This window comes from Dendrobates tinctorius, unplaced genomic scaffold, assembly GCF_039654945.1.
Source record: "Dendrobates tinctorius isolate UK_male_01 unplaced genomic scaffold, ASM3965494v1 ptg000086l, whole genome shotgun sequence".
NCBI lineage: Eukaryota > Metazoa > Chordata > Amphibia > Anura > Dendrobatidae > Dendrobates > Dendrobates tinctorius.
The window spans coordinates 18281887-18308215 of record NW_027361754.1 but is presented as its reverse complement, the minus strand read 5'-3'; the positions used below and the strand labels follow the sequence as shown (position 1 = coordinate 18308215).

General features: G+C 45.7%; 1 protein-coding gene across 1 annotated transcript; it reads right to left on the bottom strand.

Annotated features, from left to right (window-relative positions):
• Window positions 1-599: 599 nt before the first annotated feature.
• LOC141097733 (uncharacterized) lies at window positions 600-14082 on the bottom strand. The gene is made up of 9 exons (XM_073585109.1): window positions 13915-14082; window positions 12658-12692; window positions 10541-10675; window positions 8812-8948; window positions 8425-8623; window positions 6872-7012; window positions 5797-5940; window positions 3663-3796; window positions 600-1081 (listed from the first exon to the last, which is right to left on the bottom strand). The coding sequence occupies exons 2-9, from the start codon at window positions 12680-12682 to the stop codon at window positions 848-850; spliced, it is 1149 nt and encodes a 382-aa protein (XP_073441210.1). The 5' UTR covers window positions 12683-12692; window positions 13915-14082; the 3' UTR covers window positions 600-847.
• Window positions 14083-26329: the final 12247 nt, after the last annotated feature.

Sequence of the window (26329 nt, the reverse complement as noted above, 5' to 3'; positions counted from 1 at the left end):
CAGAATTGTACGCTCAGTATACACGTATGTGCGATATATATGCAGGCACAGCTTATTTTCTCAGAATATTGGATGTGGGGCCAAATCTTCCTTTCACACAACCTCTTATTACCATGGACTGTTCCAAACTTCATACAAGAGGAATTTCTTCTTCTTTTGTTTCCTACACTCTCATGACTAAGGGGATTTTTCCAGATGATGCAATACGCGCCCCGGCAATAAATCTACGTTCTCTGCACGATATATCACACCGCAAGTTGTACTTAAATAAAAGAAAAGCCCCAATCCTGTGTGTGATGCGGGAGGAGCGCAGCTGGAGACGGCAAGATGTGACAATGGAAGCGAACCAAGGGTTAGAGACAGCGTGAAAGGTTTTCTGGGGTCTGCAGCAGGGGAGCCGAGGGTGCAGTTTTCGGACTTTGGTCTGAGCCCTGACTCATATTAGTTAGGCAAATATAGAATTAAATAATCTTGTCTCCACCGCTGATCTGGTCTCTGTTGTTTAACTGCAGCGCTCTCGCTGCTACATCACTACTGCAGCAAATCAGAGGAAGGGGCAGAGAATCAGCACCATTCCCCATATTTGACAAGAGGAATGATAACACCTTTATATCAATTTATTTGTACTTTTCCAAGAGGAATAACAAAGGAATGGCAAAAAATCCCCCCTCTGTAATTTTTAAAATGTCAAATACAATTTTTTTTTAGAAAAGAAAGTGGGGAGTAAAGTAAAGTCATCAGGGGGAGTCATGAGTGCACTACAAAAAAATACATGAAATAATCCCCTAAAATAAATAACCCTTAGATAGATCCGTATTATGGATGATGAAAGTAGTTGCTCCATATTTCAGGCATGTGGCTGGTTTTTCGTCTTGTCTTCTAGTGTAAATTCCATGGTTTCATCGACTTCCCCGTTATTATACTGTTTTAGAATCAACTTTTTTTCAGGTAAGTTGCATGCAATGGAAAGTGTCCGATCTGACGATGGCTCGAGACGGGCGGTGGAATGTCCCGGAGAAAATTCTTTCATATAAAAGATTAATTCGCTCGTTCCTTCGATTAAATCTGGCAATTTATTCAACTGTGTAAACAAAACATAGTGCATTAATGAATCAGTTGTGGTCTATCATCACCCAGATGTGCAGTAAGTAATAAGAGACATCGCTACTAATATTTTCTTATTATTTCCATTATCTCTTTACTCGCCCAGGTCCTCACTCAATCAGGAGCAACCACTCCAACCACTCCATTCCAGCACCTCACTTGGTTCAGGAGCAACCACTCCAGTCTAGCTCCTCACTCAATCAGGAGCAACCACTCCAGCCCAGCTCCTCACTAGCTCAGGAGCAACTACACCAACAACTCCATTCCAGCTCCTCACTCAATCAGGAGCAACCACTCCTGTAGTCCAGATCCTCACTCGATCAGGAACAACCACTCCAGTCCAGCTCCTCACTCGATCAGGAGCAACCACTCCAGCCCAGCTCCTCACTCGATCAGGAGCAACCACTCCAGTCCAGCTCCTCACTCGATCAGGAGCAACCACTCCAACCATTCCATTCCAGCTCCTCACTTGATCAGTAGCAACCACTCCAATCCAGCTCCTCACTCATTCAGGAGCAATCACTCCAGTCCAGCTCCTCACTCGATCAGGAGCAACCACTCCAGTCCAGCTCCTCACTCAACCAGGAGCAATCACTCCAGTCCAGCTCCTCACTCAATCAGGAGCAATCACTCCAGTCCAGCTCCTTACTCAATCAGGAGCAATAACTCCACTCCAGCTCCTTACTCGATCAGGATCAACCACTCCAGTCCAGCTCCTCACTCAATCAGGAGCAATCACTCCAGTCCAGCTCCTCACTCGTTCAGGAGCAACTGCTCCAACCCAGCTTCTCACTCGATCAGGAGCAACCACTCCAGTTTAGCGTTTCCGCAGATGACCAGAACGAGTGAAGGGACTGGCTGAACTGCTCATTTCAATAACTAATGTGTAGTAGAAGGGGCCTGGCTTAACTATTGAATTGAGCAGTCCACCAGCCATCTCCTCAATCGATCAGGAGCACAATGAAATGAAAAGTTTAATTTATCAACCAGCGCATGTTGCCATCACTGTGAAAATACTGGAGCAGGAGGGGCAGAAAAGATTGCTATATCGCTTTGTATAAAAAAAAAAACAATGCAGGATAATTTGTAACTTATTGATCAGTCTCCTCTTATTCTGTCTCTCACTGCTGAGTGTTTGGTGCAGTGTAAGAGGAAGTGAGTCTCATCTCCCAGGCCCTCCAGGTCACAGTCTGTGCTTCCTGGACTTGTAGCGCTGTCTGTGTCGGCCGACCTTGATGGCCAGATTGTTGGCACTGAGTCTATACCAGCTCAGGATCTGGCCGTCTCTGGGTCCGAGAGATTCTCCAGATATGGAGCCATTCTGTAGTCTCTCTGTAGATTCTGGTACATGGTGCGTTCCTGTGAGGTGATAACATGGTTCCTCCAGTCATTTACACATCTTTCTTGGACCTCACTCGCCATCTTCCTGATCCTGATGGCAGGACGTATAACCTTATCTCTCTTCTACTGAACCTTAAAAAGTTGTACTTTGATATGGTCATAAATCCATTTAGAAGATGGTTCAGGGGAAGAGAGACAAGTGTCAGATACCAGAGAATGCGCTCACTGACTGGTTCTCAGTAAAACACTGGAAATATTTAGCTGTGGGTATAAGGAGCACTTTCTCAGATCTCTTGACTCTGTTAGATCCATTCTTCATAGCTGAAGAGCTTTTGGGAAAATCAACACCTCTAATCAACCCCAACGTGTGAATACTCCATATCTTAAGTTGGTCTTTAAAGATTTTTCCAGTTTACACATATGATCACTTGGCCACTGTATGGGTGATATGTTTTGGATCATTCTGGGTCCCATCAGTTTGAACCCCATGGATTGCCACGATGGGGACAAGAAATACTCCATTCTGGCTACTGGCAGGACTCCCACCTGTCTAAGACTTATTGCCAATATGGCTGTGCACGGGAACAACAATTTTTGGAGTACATGCACATGAGATATTTCCTCTTGCTGCAGATTTCACTGTAAAAATAAGTTAATCCGCACAAATCTGGGGTGACGACTAGAGTTGAGTGTCTTTGGTCGGATCGGGTTTCGTGAAACCCGAATGAAACAAAATTTGAGTCGGATGAAACTGGTCCGACTAGGGAAAAAAAAAGTCGGAGTTTCGTCCGAAACCCGACCCCAATGCAAGTCAATGGGAAATAAAAGTCGGCATTGAGCGGATGACATTCATCCACTCAATGCCGACTTTTATTTCCCATTGATTTGTTTTGGGGTCGGGTTTCGGACGAAACTCCGACTTTTTTTGCCCTAGTCGGACCAGTTTCATCCGACTCAAATTTTGTTTCAGTCGGGTTTCACCAAACCCAATCCAACCAAAGTCACTCAACTCTAGTGACAACAACATAAATTTGTACAAGGGAATTTCTAATCCTCATCCCGGGTGAATTCTCCTTGTGGACAATCTCTGCTGTGGGCGCATGAGATTTTACAAAATCTGGACAGAAAATCTGCTGCATCTTCACAGTGTAAACAGCTCCCAAGTCTACAGACAGAGTGGATCATGCTGATAAGTGCCAAAATGGCTCAGATCTTACCTTAAGGATAATGGACTCACTGGCTGCACACATCAGGTAATTCTGATTGTGGACCTTGCAGCTGAGGACCACCGGTAATCCATCACTGCTGCTGCTCTGTCTGTACATGTTCACATAAAACGTGGATTGTTCATCTATATAAAAAAAATATATATTAATGTGCACCTGTCAGGTGATACAGGGACCTCTCTGCAGATGATGAGTCAAGGGGGTGTTCCCTACAAACTTGTCTGCCCAGCTCAGCAGGATTGACATATCTCTTCTACATATGTGAGTGCTTCTCTTAAACATCACAGTGCTGCTATGCCGGCCATATATACAGTACTGTCCTACCAAGAGATTACGCCCATTACCAGTGCCATACAGAGTTCCCCCAGGTTATTGTCATGATCCAGGTGGGGGTTTGTTTCTTGTTATTCTCTCCCCGGTCTGGTTGTGTGGGGGTTAACCTTCGTGGCCTCGTTTTGAGTTCTGTGTGGCTATTTCAGTCTGCTGTGGCCTGCAGACCAAGGTCAGTGATAGTTCATGCTCCCAGGTTAGAACAGCTGATTCCTTGATACGGTGTTTTTCCCTCTGCCCGTTTACTCTGATCCCGTGACTTCCCTTTCCTGCCACTCTGTTTGTCTTAGTGTTCGCTCCCTGTGCATGGACCTCATGGTATGTGACCCGTCTTGTCTCCTAACCTGTTTGACTGACTCATGTCTCTGTTATCTCTGCTCCCGCCTGGCTATGACTTCTGGCTTGTATTTGACCATGTGTATTGCTGTGACCTCTGGTACTTCTTTTGCTGACTGTTTCTGACTCGGCTTGTCTGACTACTCTTTCGCCACCTGGTGGCGCCCGTGCTGCTGCTCAGTGGTGCTACACTGTGTGTGCAACCTCTCTTCCCTCACCAGCACCCCCTGGTGGAGGTTGGATTATACTGCACTGCAGCAGCATTACAGTTATATTTCTTTTGTAAAGGTGAAATCTGCATAAAAATCTGCACGTGATGCAACAATGCAAATCAGAGTGTATGGGTGGTCTCCCTGCTGTGGGATCAGCACTTTCCTGTGGATCCAGTGTGTCACAAAATCTACTGTAAAATACAGGAACCAATGTGGATCATAAAATCTGCAGCGCGTCAATTATTTGGACATATTTCATGGCAGATTTCTCCCCTTTCCAATGCAAATTTGCAACAAAAAATACAATTTAATATGTCAAATGAATTTTTCTGCAGATACTTTGTGGGGAAAAAAATCATGCTAAATCGATTGCATGAGAAAATATGATGGCTTTGTTAGAAGGAGCTAATGGCTTCGTTCTGTGCACACAGGACTCATCCTGCAGCTGCAAAAACTGCAGAAATGAAGCAGATTGGTGCCATTTTTGTTCTTTGCATTGCAAATTGTGAAATCCTCTGCATCTTACAGACTTTAAATATCCCGACTTGCTCAATTTAAGGCCCCGTCACACATAGCGATCTCGGTAGCGAGATCGTTGCTGAGTCACAAGTTTTGTGACACAACAGCGATCTCACCAGCGAGATCGCTGTGAGTGACAGCGATCAGCGACCAGCCCCCCTGCCGGTATCGCTGATCGCTCTGGGAAACCTCTGGACTTTTCTTTGGTCGCTGGTCTCCCACTGGCCAGCACGCATCGCTGCGTGTGACAGGCGGGAGACCAGCGATCTGCTGGTAACTAACGTACACATCGGGTATCCTAGCCGAGAAAGAGTACCACAGCTTATCTCCCATTAGGCCACGTTCACACGTTCAGTATTTTACATCAGTATTTGTAAGCCAAAACCAGGATTGGGTGACGTGTTTCTATTATACTTTTCCTCTGATTGTTCCACTCCTTGTTTTGGCTACAAATACTGGTGTAAAATACTGACCAAATACTGAACGTGTCCACAAGGCATAATAGGAAACGAGCTGCAGTACCAATAATGGCCACTCCATGGTGTGTGGCACTGTTGAGTTCTGGTTCCCTTAGTTGTTTGCATGTGACCCCTACAGAAGCTGTATAGGTGATGAGTGTTGTCAGACCCCCACCATTCTGATTTTGATGACCTATTATGAGTCCTGGACAACCTCTTTAATATTGCTAAGGGTTCTCAATCTAATCAATGTGTAAACCAGCAGAATACCTTTTTCATGTCCATTTGACTCGAAAGTAACAATGCTTTTCTCTGGGTCGGCAACAAGGAAGTCCTTCATGTGATTCTGGATATGGAAAGGGATGATCTGGGCAGATAAAACCGGCTTGAACACGCTGAGCAGATGAAAAAGTTCTGTAATTGCAAAAAAAAGTTGAAATGGTCCAGAAAAATAATTGTGTGATAACATGCCACCACAGAGTACCACTATTTAAAGGGGAAGCTCCTATTTACAATGTCTACCATGAAGTGCTCTGACACCAATGCACCGGCACCAAGGGAGCTAAAGCTTGGGCACCATCAGACCTTCCAACAGAGCAAGGATCCCAAGCAAGCCTGAAAGTCCACCAAGTCTTGGTTTCAGATGAAGTCCTGAAGTGGCCGTCAAAATTGCTGGACTTCAACCCCATAGAAAATCTTTGGTTTGATTTGAAGATGAAGCAGCAAATCCAAGAATATTAATGACCTGAAGGCCACTGTCCAAGAGGAATGGGCAAAGATTCCTCAAGAATGCTGCAAAAAGTTGGTCCTTGACTATGCATAGCAAGCAGCAGGCCATAACAGCCAGAGGAACAACAGGTTACAACAGCTAGAGGAGCTCTAATAAATACTAAAATGGTTATCATAAAAGGGTGAATAACTTTGAGATTGCAGTGGTCAGTTCTGTGCAATCCCAACTTTGGGGGCCCCGTTGTGGCTTATGTCTGGCCGAAAATAATGCAAGACAGGGCACACGGTGACTATCTTCACTACGGTCAATGACCCTATCGGCCGAATCTCATTCCGCGGGGGTCTAGACATAAGCCCTGACTGGGCCAACGAATGTGGGAATGAATGCAGTGTGAAAGGGCCCTAAGACAGCATAGCAACCAAGTACTCCCTCTCCCCCAGAACCCCAGTGGGCTACACAGGAAAAATGTCATCCCAAGGAGAAAAGCAAGACGGTGGCAAAAGATCTGAAATATCTATGGATCTGCACCAAGAAAAGAAGCCTTGTTTCTGGGAAAAAAAAAGCGAACATTACTGAATTCAAACCAAATATACAGAGAAAATAGAAAGAACCCACCTGTATCTTCACTTTCCTCAAAAAAAGCATGAGACGACTCGTGGCCGGAATTGTTAATGTCTATGCGGATGTTCCAAAAATTATATGGGATTTTTTTCATGATTTTGTCTAATGGGGTCATCTCTGTGAACTTAATAGATTCTGTAATAGGCAAATAAAATCTGATCAGAATTACGTCATATTTTATTTTAAGATCTTAACATCTCCCACTATTACTATATCTAATAAAGGTATCAGGTCTCGTCAGAAAAATTGACTTTTTTAATTACGGTATGCTTTTGCTATTTTAAACATTATTGGTGAAGTTGTTTTTTTTCACTGTTTTAAAAATTGATAATCGGCATTAAAAAAATATGCTTAAATTTTAACTTTGGCCACTAAAACTCATATTAGGCTGATACCTCTGTAGAGATAATAAAATGACTGCAGAAAAGTTATCACGACAGGCAGGACTGATAACACCTCTATACACAGCTCTGGCAAAAATTAAGAGACCACTTTCCAATGTTCAGTTTGTCTTTCTCTCTTTAAAGGTATATTTTTGAGTAAAATGTAAATTGTTCTTTTAGTCTATAAACTACTGACAACATGTCTCAGAATTTCCAAGCACTAAATTTAGGTTTGTTTTTTTCTGAAAAGGAGAAATGGTCAAAATTTAAAAAAAAACACCCAGTGCTTTCAGACCTCAAATAATGCAAAGAAAACGAGTTCATAATCATTTAGAAACAACAATACTATTGTTTTACCTCAGGAAAAGTTCAGAAATCAGTATTTGGTGGAATAACCATGATTTTTAATCACACTTTTCATGTGTCTGGCATGCTTTCCCCCAGTCTTTCACTCTGCTTCTGGCGCAAAAATTTAAGCAGTTCTTCTTTGTTTGATGGCTTGTGATTATCCATCATCCTCTTGATTACATTCCTGAGTTTTTCAATGGGGTTCAGATCTGGAGAATGGGCTGCCCATGACAGGGTTTTGATGTGGTGGTCTCTTAATTTTTGCCAGAGCTGTACAGTAGATAGCACAGGATCCACCATTCACAATATGTGATGTCACAGCTCACCTCCTCCTGTACAATGACTGATAGCACAGGATCCACCATTCACAATATGTGATGTCACAGCTCACCTCCTCCTGTACAATGACTGATAACACATCTATATACAGTATATACAAGATCCACCATTCACAATACTGTAGGTGATGTCACAGCTCACCTCCTCCTGTACAATGACTGATAACACTCCTATAAACAGATAACACAGGATCTAGTACTATAACTATCTAATACATGATGAACAGCGTCTCTCCCAAGGCCATGGTCTTGGGTGAGCGCATTCTCTAGCCATTCATTTCTATGAGAGCTTCAAAAATTGCACAAATGAAGCAGCTGACGGACAAGTTGGACTTTTGGCTGTTTCATTATTTCTTCTTTTACATGTCTAGGTGGCTCGTTGTAGTTATAAGTTTTACATATTCCGAGCTTCTATTTCCTTTCACACAGCCGTTTGGAAAAGACAATTGAGAAGGTTGTAGTCAATGTTTTTTTTTACCTAAGCGCAATTTTGCCAAGTTTTCAGGTTCCTCTTTGGAGTGGGGCATTAATATCAGACTGGAGTCTTCTTCTTTACTCGCGAGGGAAAATCCGGGCTCCACCGATGACTCGAAAGTCGTGTTTGATAGAACGGTGCCTCTTATGTAGAAGATGAATTCACTGCTCTCCAATGGGATTAATTCTGGCACTTCACTTTCCTAAAATTGAAATTTGGGTATTATTTAGGTATTGATAAACGCTGGCCGGAGTCCTTTTTTTTTGCAGTTTTGGCAAATAATGTACATTATACAATTTTGTATAAATCTCTCGTAATTTTCAGTATCTCTGCAGAGGATAAAAGTCAGGCCTGTCCATATTACAATTGCATTTTAATGTTGGATCTTACCTTGAAAATTACCGACTTATTTTCTACAGACAGAAGGTAATCCTTGTCGTCCACTGTGCAGCTGATGGCCACTGGTTGTCCACCCTCTTGGCCATTAAGCATTTTGTATAGGACCAGATAAAATTTGGCATTTTCATCTAAAACAGAAAGATAAATTTGCCTTGCTGTTGTTGCTTTGGAGATGGAAGATTCGTCTTCTATTAATTATTGTTATTATTATTTCCCCATATAAGCAAAAAGATGATGAAATCAGGTTATAAATATTTCATTTCCGCCATTGTGGATGGATATATGCAGGATATACAGTGCAAAAATAGGAAAATTGCTCAACAGCAAAATTAACGTTGACAGATTTGCTCAGTCATGGGCATCAAAGTAAGGTGGCACATGCAACTTTGTTATCCATGGAAAGTCTATTGAGAAATAACAAAAAAAAGACTGAAAATGGACTTTTTAAACCTTAGTTTGATACTTTTCTTTTTGATCGCCCCATTTCACAATACATATTTTTGGCTACATTAGAGATAATGTGTAGAAAAAAAAAGTTAAACACTTTTTATTAGGATTCTTTAGTATTTTATTACATCATTTAGAAATTTTTATTTTTCATTTTCTGACACTGGAACATAAATAAGAGACCTAGTTACAGAGGAAAAACTTCCTGATGGTAGCATTTATCACTGGCGGAGCAGATCTGCGCCTGCCAATACCGCGATCCAACAGAGGTCTTGCCGCTGCCTTTCCTTACTGTATAGGGTCACTTAAGTGTTGTGTACACTAGAAAGGAGAAAACGGAGTGGGCCTAAACCGCTAATGTCTTCTCATCGATGGTCTGAATTTTCTCGGGCTCGCTCTGCACCAGATCGATGGAGCTTTGCCAAGATGAAACCAAAAAGAAAAAGAAACCAGTGATTTGCTAGAATTGACCTGCGAATATAAAAGTTTGGTTCATTTCCACTTTGTAGGGAGAATTTCACCTTTTACCAAGTGAGATAGGACAACACCTGAACTCCAGAAGTAAATCTCTGTTTATGTACTGCCTATTTAAGGGCAAGTTCACACTAAGCGTTTTTTCAGCATTTTTTTTTTTTTTTTTTTTTTTTATCTACAGCAAAACCTGATCTCTTGGCAGGAAAGAAGCTGTGGAAAAAAAAGCATGTTTTCCTTGTTTTTTTTCTGGCATTTTGGTGAGTTTATTGGCATGCTAGATTTGTTTCTTTTGCATGTAGATAAAGTTTAGTGTGGAAAAAAATATCCTAATCCATAGAATCAGGTTTTGGCACAAAAAACGCAGCAAAACCAGATACCTGCGTTTTTTTCACCACCCATTCACTTCAATGGATGAAAAATGCTGAAAAAAGTGACGTGCTCCATTGTGCAAAAAAACATGCAAAGCACAAAATACTGATGACAAAAAAACAAGCTGTGTGCATGAGATTTCTGAAATTTCCTACACTTTGCTGGTAATGTACAACTCAGCTGAAAGTAGCATAAAAAAGCAAAAAATAAATAAAAACACTGCAAAAATGCCCAGTGTGAACTTAGCCTAAAAGGAAAACGTCTTGCTATAACCTTTTAGTAAACCTATATTTCTATAACTAAAGTTTCACATCTCTACTAATACATAATTGATACATGAACCCAATTATTACAAACATTATTATAACAGATTTAATTTTATTTTCTTTCTCCCATTTTCTTTTAGAAGCACCAGACATCTGTGATTTACCTTCGGCATCTGCATATGTTTGAAAAGTAGCGTCGTTCGTTTCTGGGTTAGCGACGAGAAGCTCATTCTGAAAATTCCTAATGTTCAGTTGTATTTTCACAATCTTGACGAATCCTTTTTCCCATGTAAATGGATCTGAAATCAGATAAAAAAAGATATTGATTAGAAAGAGTAAACTACAACCCCTGACAAAAAATTTGGAATCACTGGCCTTGGAGAATATTCATTCAGTTGTTTAATTTTGTAGAAAAAAAGCAGATCAAAGACATGGCACAAAACTAAAGTCAATTCAAATGGCAACTTTCTGGCTTTAAGAAACACTAAAAGAAATCAAGAACAAAAAATGTGGTAGTCAGTAATGGTTACTTTTTTAGACCAAGCAGAGGGGAAAAATTATGGAGTCACTCAATTCTGAGGAAAAAATTATGGAATCACCCTGTAAATTTTCATTCCCAAAACTAATACCTCCATCAAATTAGATCTCGTTAGTCTGCATCTAAAAAGGAGTGATCACAACCTGGAGAGCTGTTGCACCAAGTGGACTGACATGAATCATGGCTACATCACCAGAGATGTCAATTGAAATAAAGGAGAGGATTATCAAACGCTTAAAAGAGGGTAAATCTTCACACAATGTTGCAAAAGATGTTGGTTGTTCACAGTCAGCTGTGTGTGTTAATTACCCTCCTTCTCCTACTTTGGTTTAAGTGAGTGAATATTTGTAGGATTGGTATTTCCTTTAACCCTCTTTGTATTACCTTCTTCGTCTGGTTGGTGTATTACGGTACACTACTACTCCCCTCTTCCCTGGGTGGGGGTGGGGTACGGACTGAGGGCAGATTCAGGAGCTAAGGCAAGGTACGTGACCCTGGCGTCTTCACCATCAGAAGTAATCGGGGAAACGCGGTGAGCTAGGGTGCCCCTAGTGTTACGGACAGGGAAGGAGACCCTGGTCCTGGGACACCCAACAACAGAGTCATGATAATATGTTCTCTTTTTGAATACTCCCTGTAGCAAAATCCCATCAGGATTTATGGCAAGATTCCGATACTGAATGTAACATGTTAAGTTGTTGCAACTTTTCACCCCATTCATTGAAATTGGTGGGATCTGCAGTGAAAATATGCAGCCCGTATTGTCATGGTGCACTTTACCAATTTGCACTACAGGATTGTTGCACATAAAGTGGACAAGATTTGGTAAAATCCTGGGTCCAATGTAAAGGATGGAAAATCTGCTGGTTTGTAGTACCGTATACATTAATGATCCACTTCTCTTCTTACTACTGCATACAATGTACTTTTACCAGTCTATGCACTTTAGTGTCTAACAAGAGGAGCCCAACTACAAACCATCTTCTGTGTAGTCAGGTAGTATCAGTAGATCTCTAGTGGTGGATTGTGCAGCTACATCTCCCCACTCTCAGCCATCAGATATCCCACAAGAGGATGCAGTGAGCAAGAGGTACGGTCTCAGCAGCAGAGAAATGGAGGAAGGAGGAAGCGCTACAGCTCAAAGTTGAAAAACAGGGAAAGAAGATGTCGGATTCTGGACACATAAAAAGTGATGCACCTGTTTAAGGTCTTTATGACCTATCTAAAAATAATACATTGGTTATAAAACTAATTCTTTGTTGATCTTGTCCAATCAGACCTAGGATCCATACTTCTTTATAATCTTTCTTTTGAAGTGTAAAGGTGTTGCCCACCTTTCAGTACAATTTATTTTTCTTTGTTTTAAATGCATGTGTTTTGGGGCTATAAATTATTTTTGCAATTTGGTTTCATTAAACATTTTACACCATCTGCCTTCTACAGACTCTGTGCTGCACTGTGAATTGCCGGCTGCAGAATAAGATAACTGGGAAACCATCAGTGAGCGTGTTCCTATAGGAGAGTTTGTAACTCTTACCAGTTTTTTTTCTGAGCTCCTCTCAGCTGATCTATGACCAGACCAGATCAACGTTGTATGTGATGGGAAATAAAGAGCCTGTAAAGGCCAAACACTCACATATACTACATGCATTCAAAAAAAAAAAAAATCCCAAAGATTTACTTTTTTTTTACCTTTCTTTACTTTGAGAACTTTCCAAACATCAATGTCTAAATCAAACTTACCTGAAGCAAGTACAAATTCGGACATCTTATAAAACCTAAAAGACAAGAACAAAATGAATTAGATGCTGCCATGTTCCCTGCTACGTACGGGGTGATGGGGCTAGATGTTATGCACCAGGGATGATGGGGCCGGATGTTATACACCGGGGTGATGGAGCTGGATGTTGTGTACCAGGGACAATGGGGTCGGATGATTCACACTGGGAGCGATGGGGTCAAATGTTAACACCAGGGATGATGGGGTCGGATGTTGTGTACCGAGGCAATGGGGCCGGATGTTATGCTATGCACTAGGGGCAATGAGGCGGATATTGTGCTTCAGGGAAAATGGGGCATCGATGTTGTACACCGACAGCAATGGGGCCAGATGTAATGAAACGGAGATGAAGGGGTCAGATGTTATGCACCAGAAGCGACAGGGCCGGATGTTATGCACAGGGAGGTGGTGGGTGGAACTGATAAAAAAAAAACAGAATTTAATGATTAGGACATCCTCTACATGAGGTTTCACTTTTTTAATACCAAAAAGCCATCAGACCTCACTTAATTTCCTCAGCAGAGCTGCAGTATGACCCAAAAGACAAAATACCTGTGTGAGTAATCCCTGCTGGCCAGGGTGATGGGCAGCCATGGCCACTTTTACGCACTCTAGAACAATCTTTGCATCCAAAATGTTACTATTCATCGAGGATATCACAATCTTGGATAATAGAACCAGTTGTTTTGCCAAGTTCTTGAATTCATCATTTTTATATAGTAAAACATAATTTCCGTTAAAGGCACTGATCTCTACTTAAATCTGCAACACAATACAGATGGCACCTGTCCCGAGCAAAAAATATGCACCATCCTTTCCACCAACTGGGAATAAGCTGCTATTAGAAGGATGTGGAAAGGAGAAATTTGCCTTTGCTCCCCATGTTCTGTATATTTTGCTTTGGAAGCCCCTGACCTCATCACTGGTTGCCATTCCTTGGACCACTGGACATAGGCACTGATCACCGGACACGAAGAAGACCTCACATGACATTTCAATTTAAAGCTGCTCTGATCCAAACACCACTTGTCCCTTGTCAATGTTGCTTGGATCTATAACCAACTTTCTGGATTCCACCACATCAGTTCTAAGAATTGGATGTCCACTTGCTGCCGAGTATCTTCCACCGCAAACAGGAACCATTGTCGGAGGGTGGGAATCTCATCTATCACTGAACTGATCCTTACCCGATCTGTCAATATTAATTTATGTTATCTTACCTTGAAGCTTGGATTGAACTTAGAAACTGGTGTTGATGGTCTTGTTCTGCCGCTTCGATGACCTGTTCTGGAGCTGTCTTCGCCGCACAGATACTTATATCAGACGGACACCTTCTCTTGCAACCGGCTGTAAGTTTTCCCACATTACGAAGTGATTATGTCATTGTACTTTTGAGATACACCTAAACATGATTTTCTACTCTCCTACTCAGCAATGACGGGAAAACCTGCCTGTCACATCCCCACCCATGTGCATCCTACAAAAAAAAGTAATTGCAGAGCCCCGAGGAATAGAAAGTCAGTGTGGAAACCTCTGGTATGTGAACGTGATTGCATCACTTGTACTTAAAGTAGTAACATGATATCCAGGGAAAATCTTGATTAAAAATGGTTAGAGTTGGTACGAATCGACCCTTGGCCAGGTCCGTAATCAAATAAAAAAACTGACCGTCACATGCAAACATGAATTAGGTGTAAACAGGTGCCAACCTAGAGTCGCCAACTCATATACAATCAAACAAACAAGGCAGCACTCTGCAGCGCTATAGCATGCAAACCTGAAACCTGAAAATTGAATTACATTACTGCACTAGAAATATGAAAAATTGAGAATGCTTAGCGCATAAATTGACCAATTCATGTGTACCTGGTAGCCACGGTAAGACGATTCTTGTATACCAGGACAAGCCTCTCTTAGACAGGCTACAACTTTGTGGGAACCTAATGTGAATTCTCTCCTAGACTAAAGTCTAGTATCTTCATGGAGGGGCAGTGAAAATCTTGATTATAAATGGTTAGAGTCGGTACGACTCGACCCTTGGCCAGGTCCGTAATCAGTGGCCGCCAGACTGGAGTCCTACCTCCGGCATCTTCTTTTGACATCACCGTTAGAGCGTGATGCACATGTGATTTAGTGTCAATGATACGATAAAGAGCTGCGGATGCCAAGAGGTAAGACTAGAACAGATTACGGAAGTGGTCGATGTACTGAATCGATTCACACAGACTATAACAATTGTATTTTCTTTTATTGTGATATTTATTATCTTATCTTTTTGTTTCGTCTTTACTCCACTTTTCGAGGTCTGATGACAGAGTGGACCAATCATGGGGGCTGTTTGAGGTTAACTCCCATGTCCATTCCTGCTGTTCATTCACCTTGAATGTGATTTGCTTTTCTGTACCGCTTCCCTGTGTAGCTTGTTCATGTCAACCATCCCTCTGTCCACCACTGCTTTCCTGGGTGGGTGTTCTGTGACTACAATCCTCTTTGGTGCTGCTCTCCGGATCCACTGCAGGTGCCTTCCACGGGTGTTGACTTCCAGTTTGTCAGTGGCCAATGGTCATTCATTACAGCCTTTCCCCATCTTCCCATGCTTGAGCAATAAAGTACTACTGCCTCCTGTACATTATGGAGGTGCATCTTGCCAAGACCATTTGGATTTGACCCAAATTGCACCTTTTTCTGACCTCCACCTGTGTACAACTGAAGTCTACCTGCCCTGTACTTGTCTGACTCATGCGTCCCATATCCCACTACCTTACCTTTATCCTCTGTAGCACCACTATTGGGGACTCCAAATCTAAAAAGATTGTCCCAATTTGACTAGTTTCCACTGATGTGGAAAATGTCACATAAAATAGTGGAGTAGAAAGAAATCATCTGAAATCAAGACCAGTAAGAGTTTAAAGAATCTCTTGGATATTATTATAATAACTGGTTAGTAGAGATGGGTGCTTTGATCTGGTGCAAATCGACTTTGTGTCAAACTTTTAGGATTGGTGAAACCCAAAAATTTGACCAATTTGTGATTTTTGCGCAGATCACCTTAAAATGACCAGCACCATTTTTTACACAGCAGACAAGTACAACTGGTCAGAATTAAATGACTTTGGATGGACTTCTCCATAATACTGTGTAGATATAACATCACATAGTATAGCTTAGCCAATCCAGAGACCCCATCATAGCCTGAATAAAAGCAAAGGCAGGGAAAGCAGCTGCTATCTGTAACGGACAGGGAAGGACAATGTCCGAGAGTGGACCCTCTGGGTCGCGGATCTGGAGCCCCTGGGTCGAGCGCGCCAGGTGAAGACCGACCCCTATACAGGGATCGTTAGGGGCAAAACCGCAGAGGACAGAACCGCGACAGCCGGTACCAGGAGGGACGGCTCGGGGACACGGAGCCACAGCGCAACCAAGATTACTGGACAGAGCAGGGTTAAAGGATGAGGAGGCGGCAGGCAGCCGCTACTAGTGGGGATACAGGAGGAGGCACAGGAGCAGAGGAAGGGCACACCAGGAGGAAACAGATGGAAGCACAAGGACGGTAGCGTACGAGACCTAGGGAGCGTGGAGAGGAGAGAAAAGGAGGAGGCGACACAGAACAGAAACCAGCAGGGGGACTAAAGGAGGACCAGAACTAGATCCCTAACACGACAGAGAGGGCCAGAACAGAGTGTAAAGAAACACAATCCTCAGGCGTCCTCACTACGGAGAGAACGCCTGAAATATCATAGGACCCGGAAGTGGGCGGTGCGCACCGCCCTCAGCGCCGCCCACCGCTGACAGAAGAGAGAGTGCTGGCGCATGCCCGCGACCTAAGGAGAGGGCGCAGGGACGTCGGAGGACGAAGGGCTGGGTGAGAGATCTCCCTGCGGCGGAAGCGCCGGCGGGGAGCGGCAACAGCCGGCGCCGCAGGAGCGGGGGCGCGGCCGGGTACGGCCGCGAGCGCCACAGTACCCCCCCCTTTACATCCTCCCTTTCTGAGATTGGCCAGAAATCTTTTCAAAATAAGGGGGGCGTTGATGTTTTCTCGAGGCTCCCAGGATCTCTCCTCAGGACCAAACCCCTTCCAATCAATAAGAAAGAGGGATCTCCCCCTGACCTTTTTCATGGCTAAAATGTCCCTTATTTCAAAGATGTCATCCGAGCCAACAGGCGAAGGAGGGGCAATGGAGGCTGGTTGGAACCGATTCAGAACTACAGGTTTCAGGAGCGAGATATGAAAGGCGTTGGGGACCCGGAGTGAAGCTGGCAATTTCAGTTTGTAAGCCACCTCATTGATGCGTTTTAGCACCTCGAAGGGACCGATGTAACGAGGACTCAACTCATACGAAGGAACTTTCAAGCGGATGTGCTTGGTCGAGAGCCAGACCTTGTCGCCAGGATGGTACGGAGGAAGGTCCCTTCGTCTTTTGTCCGCATGTTTCTTGATTCCAGCACTGGCATTCACGAGGGACTCTCTGGTCTCCCTCCAAATCTTAGAAAAGTCTATGGCGAGAGCATCTGCTGCCAGAACTCCTGATGACGTGGTAAAGGGCAGTGGAACCCCCGGATTGCGACCAGAGACCACAAAGAACGGAGATTTGGTGGTCGACTCACAGGGGTGGTTGTTATGGGCGAATTCTGCCCAAGGTAGAAGTGAGACCCAGTTGTCCTGATGAGCGTTGGAAAAGTGACGCAGATAGGTTGTCAGGCCCTGATTTATCCGTTCCACTTGCCCGTTGGTCTGTGGATGATAAGCCGAGGAAAAATCGGTGGATGTACCCATAAGTCGGCAGAGAGCCCTCCAGAAGCGAGACGTAAACTGAACCCCTCGATCAGACACAATCCGTAGGGGGAGACCATGTAACCTGAAGATCTGGTGGATGAAGATCTCGGCCAATTTTGGAGCTGACGGCAGTCCGGCCAGGGGGACAAAATGAGCCATCTTGGAGAAGCGGTCAGCTACGACTAAGATGGTGGTGCAACCGGCTGAGCAAGGCAAGTCAGTCACGAAATCCATAGCAATTTGCTGCCATGGGGCCTCCGGAACAGGCAACGGATGGAGAAGGCCAGAGGGAAGAGTCCTTGGGACCTTGTTCCGAGCACAGGTTGTGCAAGAAGCAACGTAATCCACCACATCTTGGCGGAGAGTGGCCCACCAGTAATAACGGGCGAGGAGCGAGAGGGTCTTCTTGGTCCCGACGTGCCCAGCAACCTTGGAGGAGTGCCCCAAGTGTAACACCTCCAGACGCTTATTCCGAGGTACGAAGGTCTTGCCTGGTGGAGGAGCAGAAAAGTTCACCGGGGCCACCGTGATCATCTTGGTAGGCTCGATAATATACGATGTACCCTCGTCCTCCTCAGGCGACTGTAAGGATCTGGAGAGTGCATCCGCCTTGACGTTCTTAGCGCCGGGCCGGAAGTGCAGCTTGAAATCAAACCGAGAAAAATACAAGGCCCATCTGGCCTGTCTGGAGTTGAGCCTCTGCGTGGACTGCAGATAGGCCAAGTTTTTGTGGTCCGTGAAGATAGTAAAGGGATGCACCGCCCCCTCGAGCAAGTACCGCCATTCTTCTAGAGCCATCTTAATGGCCAGCAATTCCCGGTCTCCAATGGAGTAGTTGCACTCTGCAGGTGAGAAGGATCTGGAAAAGAACCCGCAGGGCACCAGTCGACCAGAGGAGGCTTGCTGAGAGAGAACCGCCCCAGCTCCTGTGGAAGAGGCGTCCACTTCTAGAACGAAAGGCCTACCGACCACCGGCCGATGTAAGACTGGCGCTGAGGCAAAGGAGCGTTTTAGCGCCAGAAAGGTGTCTTCAGCCTCGGGAGACCAGCTGTTTGGCTTAGTCCCTTTACGGGTCAGGGCCGTGAGGGGTTTGGTCACCATGGAAAAATGCGGCACGAACTGTCTGTAATAATTGGCGAATCCTAGGAAACGCTGGATGGCCTTTATACCGACAGGACGGGGCCACTTGAGTACCGCAGAGAGTTTCTCGGGATCCATTTTTAGACCGGAGTCTGTGATGATATACCCCAAGAAGGGTAGCAAGGTCTGTTCGAAGAGACACTTTTCAATTTTGGCGTAGAGGTGATTCTCCCGGAGTCGGTGCAGGACCATGCGTACGCTTCTCCGATGAGAGGATAGATCAGGCGAAAAGATAAGAATATCATCTAGGTACACTACTACGCACGAATACAGGAGGTCCCGAAACATTTCATTAACAAATTCCTGGAACACGGCTGGAGCATTGCAGAGACCAAACGGCATGACCAAATACTCATAATGGCCGTCACGGGTATTGAAGGCCATCTTCCACTCCTCCCCTGCGCGGATCTGAATCAAATTGTAGGCTCCCCTTAGATCCAGCTTCGTGAAGATCCGAGCCCCTCTCAGCCGGTCGAACAATTCCGGAATCAGCGGGAGCGGGTATCGATTCTTAACCGTGATATTGTTCAGGCCCCGGTAGTCGATACATGGTCTGAGGGATCCGTTCTTCTTCCGAACGAAGAAAAAGCCTGCGCCTGCTGGGGATGCGGATTTCCGAATAAACCCCTTGGCCAAGTTCTCCTGTATGTACTCAGTCATGGCTGTGGTCTCAGCTGGGGATAAGGGGTACGTTCTCCCTCTGGGCAGCGTGGCTCCGGGAATCAGGTTGATGGGGCAGTCATAGGCCCGATGCGGGGGCAGGGAATCGGCTTCTTTTTTACTAAATACGTCGGCGTACGCGTAGTACGGTGCGGGAAGGCCCGGAAGATTGGCTGGCATAGGCAGGAGACGAGGATGAAGGATAGACCGCAAACACCGTGCGTGGCAGGAATGACCCCAGCGTAGGATCTCCCCTGAGCGCCAGTCGATGACTGGCTCGTGCAGCCGGAGCCAGGGTAATCCTAAGAGGACAGCGTGGGACAAATTAGGCAGGACATAGAAGGCAATTCTTTCAACATGAAGCGCTCCAATTTGTAGGTCTACTTCGGCCGTAACCATGGTGACGAGCTCGGGAAGAGGTTTTCCATCGACGGAGGTGATAGCACGCGGATCTTTTAAGATGACCACCGGAATCCGGAGTTTATCCACCTCATCTTGCCGGAAAAAATTACCCGCCGCACCCGAATCCACATACGCCTCCACAGATCTGCACTCCCGACCTGAAATAATTAAGGCTGAAAGGGTAAGGGGCAGAGAGGAATTATGATCACCTAGGGAGACCCCTCTTACATGACCTAGGTGGAGGCGTTTCCCGGTCTCTCTGGACAGGTGCGCACAAAGTGATTGGCTCCACCGCAGTACAGGCAGAGCCCGTTCGTCATCCTCTCCCTGCGACGCTGCTCGGTCAACCTAATCCGATCAACCTGCATAGGCTCGGGACCGGTACTAGTAGAGGGAGCTGAGGGGCGCAGAATGGGCGCTTGATACAGCCTGAAGGGTCTGCATTCCCTAACCGATTCTCGAGCACGTTCCAGGAACCGCAGGTCTATGCGCGTGGCCAGAGATATGAGATCCTCCAGGGTGGTTGGGGTATCCCGACCGGCAAGTTCATCCTTAATCTTACTTGAGAGGCCTCTCCAGAAGGCCCCCACAAGTGCCTCATTATTCCATCCAAGTTCCGACGATAAAGTCCGAAAGCGAATGGCGTACTGTCCCACCATAAGAGACCCCTGGCGGAGGTTAAAGAGGGCCTCTGTAGTAGACGCTAAGCGTCCGGGCTCATCAAAAACTTTGCGAAACGTCTCCAGAAAGTTTTGGATGCTAGACACGACAGGATCGTCCCTCTCCCATAGGGGATTCACCCAGGCCAGGGCTTCTCCCTCAAGATGGGAGACAATGAAGGCCACCTTGGCGCGATCAGTGGGGTATTGTTGGGGCAAGAGCTCAAAGTGCAGTCTGCACTGATTTAAAAATCCCCGACAAAGTTTAGGATCTCCGCCATACCGGGGAGGCTTTCCCAGTCGGGGGGGCGGAGACGAGGCTGCGTCCCTGGGTGGGGTAGCGGCGGCCGCGGCAGACTGCAAGGCAAGCAGTCGGTCGTCAACGGACGCCATATAACCCAAAATGTGGGACTGGGCATCGCGCTGCTGTGCGAGCTCCTGCTGAAGGCTGACTAGGAGAGGGGCATGTCCTGGGTCAGAGGTTTGCAGAGCAGACAACCGGGTGTCCATGGACTTCATGAAGGACATTATCCGGGTCTGATTTTCACGCAGGAACAGCAGTTCCTTCTGCGTGGCAGCCGCGGCACCGGCGGGGTCCATGGCCTGAGGATACTGTAACGGACAGGGAAGGACAATGTCCGAGAGTGGACCCTCTGGGTCGCGGATCTGGAGCCCCTGGGTCGAGCGCGCCAGGTGAAGACCGACCCCTATACAGGGATCGTTAGGGGCAAAACCGCAGAGGACAGAACCGCGACAGCCGGTACCAGGAGGGACGGCTCGGGGACACGGAGCGACAGCGCAACCAAGATTACTGGACAGAGCAGGGTTAAAGGATGAGGAGGCGGCAGGCAGCCGCTACTAGTGGGGATACAGGAGGAGGCACAGGAGCAGAGGAAGGGCACACCAGGAGGAAACAGATGGAAGCACAAGGACGGTAGCATACGAGACCTAGGGAGCGGGGAGAGGAGAGAAAAGGAGGAGCAAACACAGAACAGAAACCAGCAGGGGGACTAAGGGAGGACAAGAACTAGATACCTAACACGACAGAGAGGGCCAGAACAGAGTGTAAAGAAACACAATCCTCAGGCGTCCTCACTACGGAGAGAACGACTGAAATATCATAGGACCCGGAAGTGGGCGGTGCGCACCGCCCTCAGCGCCGCCCACCGCTGACAGAAGAGAGAGTGCTGGCGCGCGCCCGCGACCTAAGGAGAGGGCGCAGGGACGTCGGAGGACGAAGGGCTGGGTGAGAGATCTCCCTGCGGCGGGAGCGCCGGCGGGGAGCGGCAACAGCCGGCGCCGCCGGAGCGGGGGCGCGGCCGGGTACGGCCGCGAGAGCCACACTATCTTGTAGTGAATCTTGTAGTGAAGCTGACAGCTTTACCATAAAGATAAGGTGAGGAAGCCATAAAACACTTAATAAACATGAGAAATAGTCTGTGACAGTACAGCAGGGAAGGAAGAAGGTTGGTGTGTGAGGAAAAGAGAACAGAGACATACATGTTTTTCACTGCAATTTGAGGCTTTGGAGCACTATCAAGTCGCAGTGAATCAGGTGTATTAGAATTTCAAAGATTATGTTATCGCTACGGGATTGATTGCACATTTAGGCCATTACGTTTGGCCTAACAGAGGTGCGTCTTCCAGTAAAATGTTCATGGGCAGCAATAACCGGCAGCCAGGGTGTAGCTGTCATTTCATGTTTTCAATTCAGGTTTCACATCATTGGCAATCATTCCAGTAATACCTGGATTACTGCAATTGCAGAACTTCAGAAACAAAAGCAAAAGGGCTGGGTGTTATTCAGAGCAAGTTCAGCTGCAACCGATATTATCCCCCCCGCTGCAGGTTTTTCAAAAAAATGTACAAATGTTCTACTGTTTGCAATAAAGCAATGAAATAAGAACAATGTAAATAAAACAAGTGGTTTTGCCAAATCCAGAAAAAATGACACTTTTACTGACCTCGTCACTCCACGATCAGTATGAGTCATTAACACAGCCCCTTTGGCTGTTATCACCTGATGTAAATGCAATGCATAAACAAACAACGATTTTTGGCAGCGTTTCCTAGAGATCTTAGTTCATTCTGGGTAATGGGGGTTAAGTCAGGAGACTGTGATGGCCACTCCATAAACTTCCAGGACTACTTCTGAAACTAAGACTCAGAGGAATTTTCTATGCTTGGGATTATTTTCCTTTTGGAAGATCCAATGATACCCCAAGATTCAGCCTCCTCACAGAAAGCAAAATGTTTTCTCCTAGGATTTCCTGACACTTAAGTAAATCCAATTTGCTCTATATAAGCTGCAGGTTTTCAGTGACAGAGGAAGTAAAGCAGCTCCAGAGTGGAAACCAAACCACCACCATGCTTCACTGTAGGCACCACTAAGTTCACACCATTCTTCACTGTAGACATTACCATGCTTCACTGAAGGTATCACTGAGCCTTAACTAAACTTCACTGTACACATCACCGTTCTTTACTGTAGAAATCTCAGAGCCCCCTGCCATGCTTCACTGTAGGCACAACTGAGCCACAGCTGTGCTTCACTGTAGGCAGCACAGAGACCCAACAATACTTCACTATAGACGTCACCAAATAACCACCAAGCTTCACTGTAGGCATCATCAAGTCCCCACCATTCTTCACTGAAGACATCACCAATACTCCACCATTCTTTACTGTGCCACCACCATGTTTAACTGTAGACATTGCTGAGCTATTGCCATGCTTCACTGTAGGCATCTAAAGAGAGCATGGCACTCAGGAATAGCTTGGTTGTTGGTGTTCAAGTCGGGTATTCAACCCATCAATCAAAATGACAAAAATCTTGGCACTCAATGTGTGAAATATTCAGACACTTTATTTCGTGCATCCAGACAGAAAGGTTTACATGTTTTCGAGTCCAGCTTAGGACCTTCAATGGTAGCCAAAAGAAGGACAAAGTAGAGAGTCTGGAAGCCTGCGTGTTACAGAACCCCCCCCAGCACCCCAAATAGGAGATGCATGTATGATAGGTGCAATGTGAGATGCATACCCCTAATGCAGCAACCGACTGGCTGCGACCCCTGGGCAGAGGTAAACGAGATATCCCACTTCTGACCTCCCCTCACCTTTGTAAATCCCACGGTAAATGATCGGGGGTCGCCGGCCACCTGCGGCTATTGTAATGTACGTCTGGCGTCTTAATTGGAGCCTGTTATCTACTGGCCCGCCACATATTGATTGTCCTGTCCTCTGTATGTATATATATTCTGAGACTGGTGAGTAAAATGTTGTCTTACTGGAAATACGTGGAGAAGCAGTGATCTTTTATATGTTCCCATGTTACAAAGCCTTCCGAGCCAGCGTCCTTCATTCAGAAGTGAGGAAAAGCAGAGCAGACCTCCTGAAACACGGGGTGATAATGTAACAGGTATTACAGTACAGAAGACCCCGTTACACTGGTGGCGGCGGTGGGATATGATAACCTGTCTATAGGAGTAAAGGACTGAATGGAAAACAACTACCAGAAGTTAAAGAGGAATACATTAAAAGACCTGGTGGAAGCTCGAGGGTTAATGGCCAGCAACAAAACAAAAGCGGATTTGATAGCAGCCTTCATGGAACACGACAGTGCAGCGCCTCCCAATGTGAACGTGGAAGAGACTGAAATCCAGAGGGAGGTAAAGAGCAGACTGGCGTTCTATGGCCCAAACCCTGCAGTAGAGATCGTACGAGAGGTGATGGCTGATGTGCATACTGATCTGAAGGAAAAGATGGCAGAGCAGACCAGGATAGAGCTAGCCAAGATGGAGATGGCAGAGCGGAGACAGGAGAGTCAGCGAGCAGGGGGAGCTCTGGCCTCCACCCAGGTACCGTCAGCAGTAAGCCACAAAAAATCCAGTATAATGCCTTCCGACAGTTGGGGGAGGCAGAGGAAGACATTGATGGCTTTCTGCAGGACTTTGAGCGGCAGTGTGCCTTTCATCAAGTGAAGCCGGAGGATTTGACTCAGGTTCTGGCCAGCAAGCTGACAGGCCAGGCAGCGGATGCCTATCGCACGGTACCTGATGAGAACTGCATGGACTATGAGCGGGTCAAAGAAGTGATCTTGGCCCGGTATGCGCTGACACCAGAGGCATACCGCAAAAAGTTATGCGGACTTATAAAACAGGTAACAGATACCCACGCTGTATTGATCTATTTCTGATGCTTTGGCATTCTATTGGTCTGATCTATTTCTTTTGCTGTGTATAAAATTGTTTCCTTTCATTGCTGCACGTAGTTCTCTGCAGGTCAGCATAGTCCTACCTTCATATTGGTTCCACAGATGCCATCTAGTAGCCAATCATTATATCAGACAATTATCTACTATAATTGGAGCCTTGCTGCAGCAGTTGTATTTATATCCCTGTGTATGTATTGTTATTATATCTTATCCCCAGGCCTTTGGGGGATTTATGAGCATAATATGGTGACCATTGCATAAATATAATTAATTGCTTATCAATCTCTCTGTATAAATTTTTTTGGTCCATTTGACCATATTAGTTCACATGGGATTATAATCAGGTACATTGTGTTTCCAGCCGTTCAGTGTTCAGGGGGAATGTAACATCAGATGGGGGCTTTGTTTTTAATTGTTTTTATTAACTTCTGGTGTTTTTTCTGTGATCAACTGAATAAAGAATTTCACAATTTGTACATATTGGTGATCCCTGGTGCATAGTATGTCTCTCTCGTTTTTACATATATCCTTTGACATACTCCAGGCTTGTATCCCATTGTTTATATGGATCTGATGGTGCCCTCCACCCCCTCTTTTCCCAATTATTGCTAATTCAGGTGGTTCTTATCCCCCATTCTTGGTTGAGGCACATCATTGTCATTGGTTATTGTTAGTAATAGTTTTTATTTTATGCAGCATGGATCTTTCTTCTAGAGAGACTGCCTGGAGCAATAGGGCGCTTGGTCTTTTTGACAATGTCACCAATACTATTTTAGGGGATATTAATAAGGAGTCGGACTTTCAAACACTGTCTTCTAAAATTATAGGTCTACATAAGTCCTTAACTAAGATATGGTGGAACATTAGAAGCCTTGAGGAATACAAAAAAGCGGGCTTTGTACCCCGTGGACTTCGTATTCAAAGATTCCCAGCTTGGGAAGCCTCGGCCGAATTCCAAACTACGTGGGAAAAGGGTTTGGCTAAATGTTCCACCATTCTAATTTTCAACTTAAACTAAAAACTTTGATTGATTCCTTTGAAAAGGAGATCATTATCCGTAAAAGAAACAAATTCCATAGAGACAAATCAGACTTTAACAGCGGGAGGGCCTACACATAGGTCCACCATGGGAATAAATGTCCATCTTCAGAAGTCTCAAGGAATACTGATATAGCTGTACCTAGACAGGAGATGTCGTTTAGTGATTTTTTGCTCTCAGACCCCAGCGACGTGGAGGGCGCCGCCGGTGGGGTCGGAGAAGGCATAGACCGCAACAGAAAGAAAGGCAGGTACTACAAGAACTGGTCCCAGTGGCGTAGCGTGGGGGGGCGGTCTGCCCCAGGCGGCACGTGTGTGGGGGCGGCGCGGCAGAAGCAGCCAGCAATTCAATTCCTCTCCTCTGTGGGGACTCCGCGGAGGCACACTGCAGGCGCTTTCTACCTTGCTGGACTCCGACTTGGAGCCCCGGCTGCTGTCCGCTCCTGAGCCGGTGCTGGGAGCACTCAGAGACCCGTCCGCTCCTGGAGGAGGTGCTGGCCGCTCAGGCCGGGTTGGTCGGTCGGAGCAGCCCGAAGAACACGTGGCTCTGAGGTGATGCAGGAGCGGATCCCGGGACACAGGAGCCAGTGAGTGAGGGAAGCGATGCCCGTGATATCTGCGAGGGGAGAAAGACACGTGACCTGCCACACACACCGCCCGGTCCGTCCGGTCAACCCATCTGACAGGCCTTGAGTCCTGGAGATTGGCGTCTTCTACTACTCCTGCTGTAATGTAGTCAGTGCTGGATA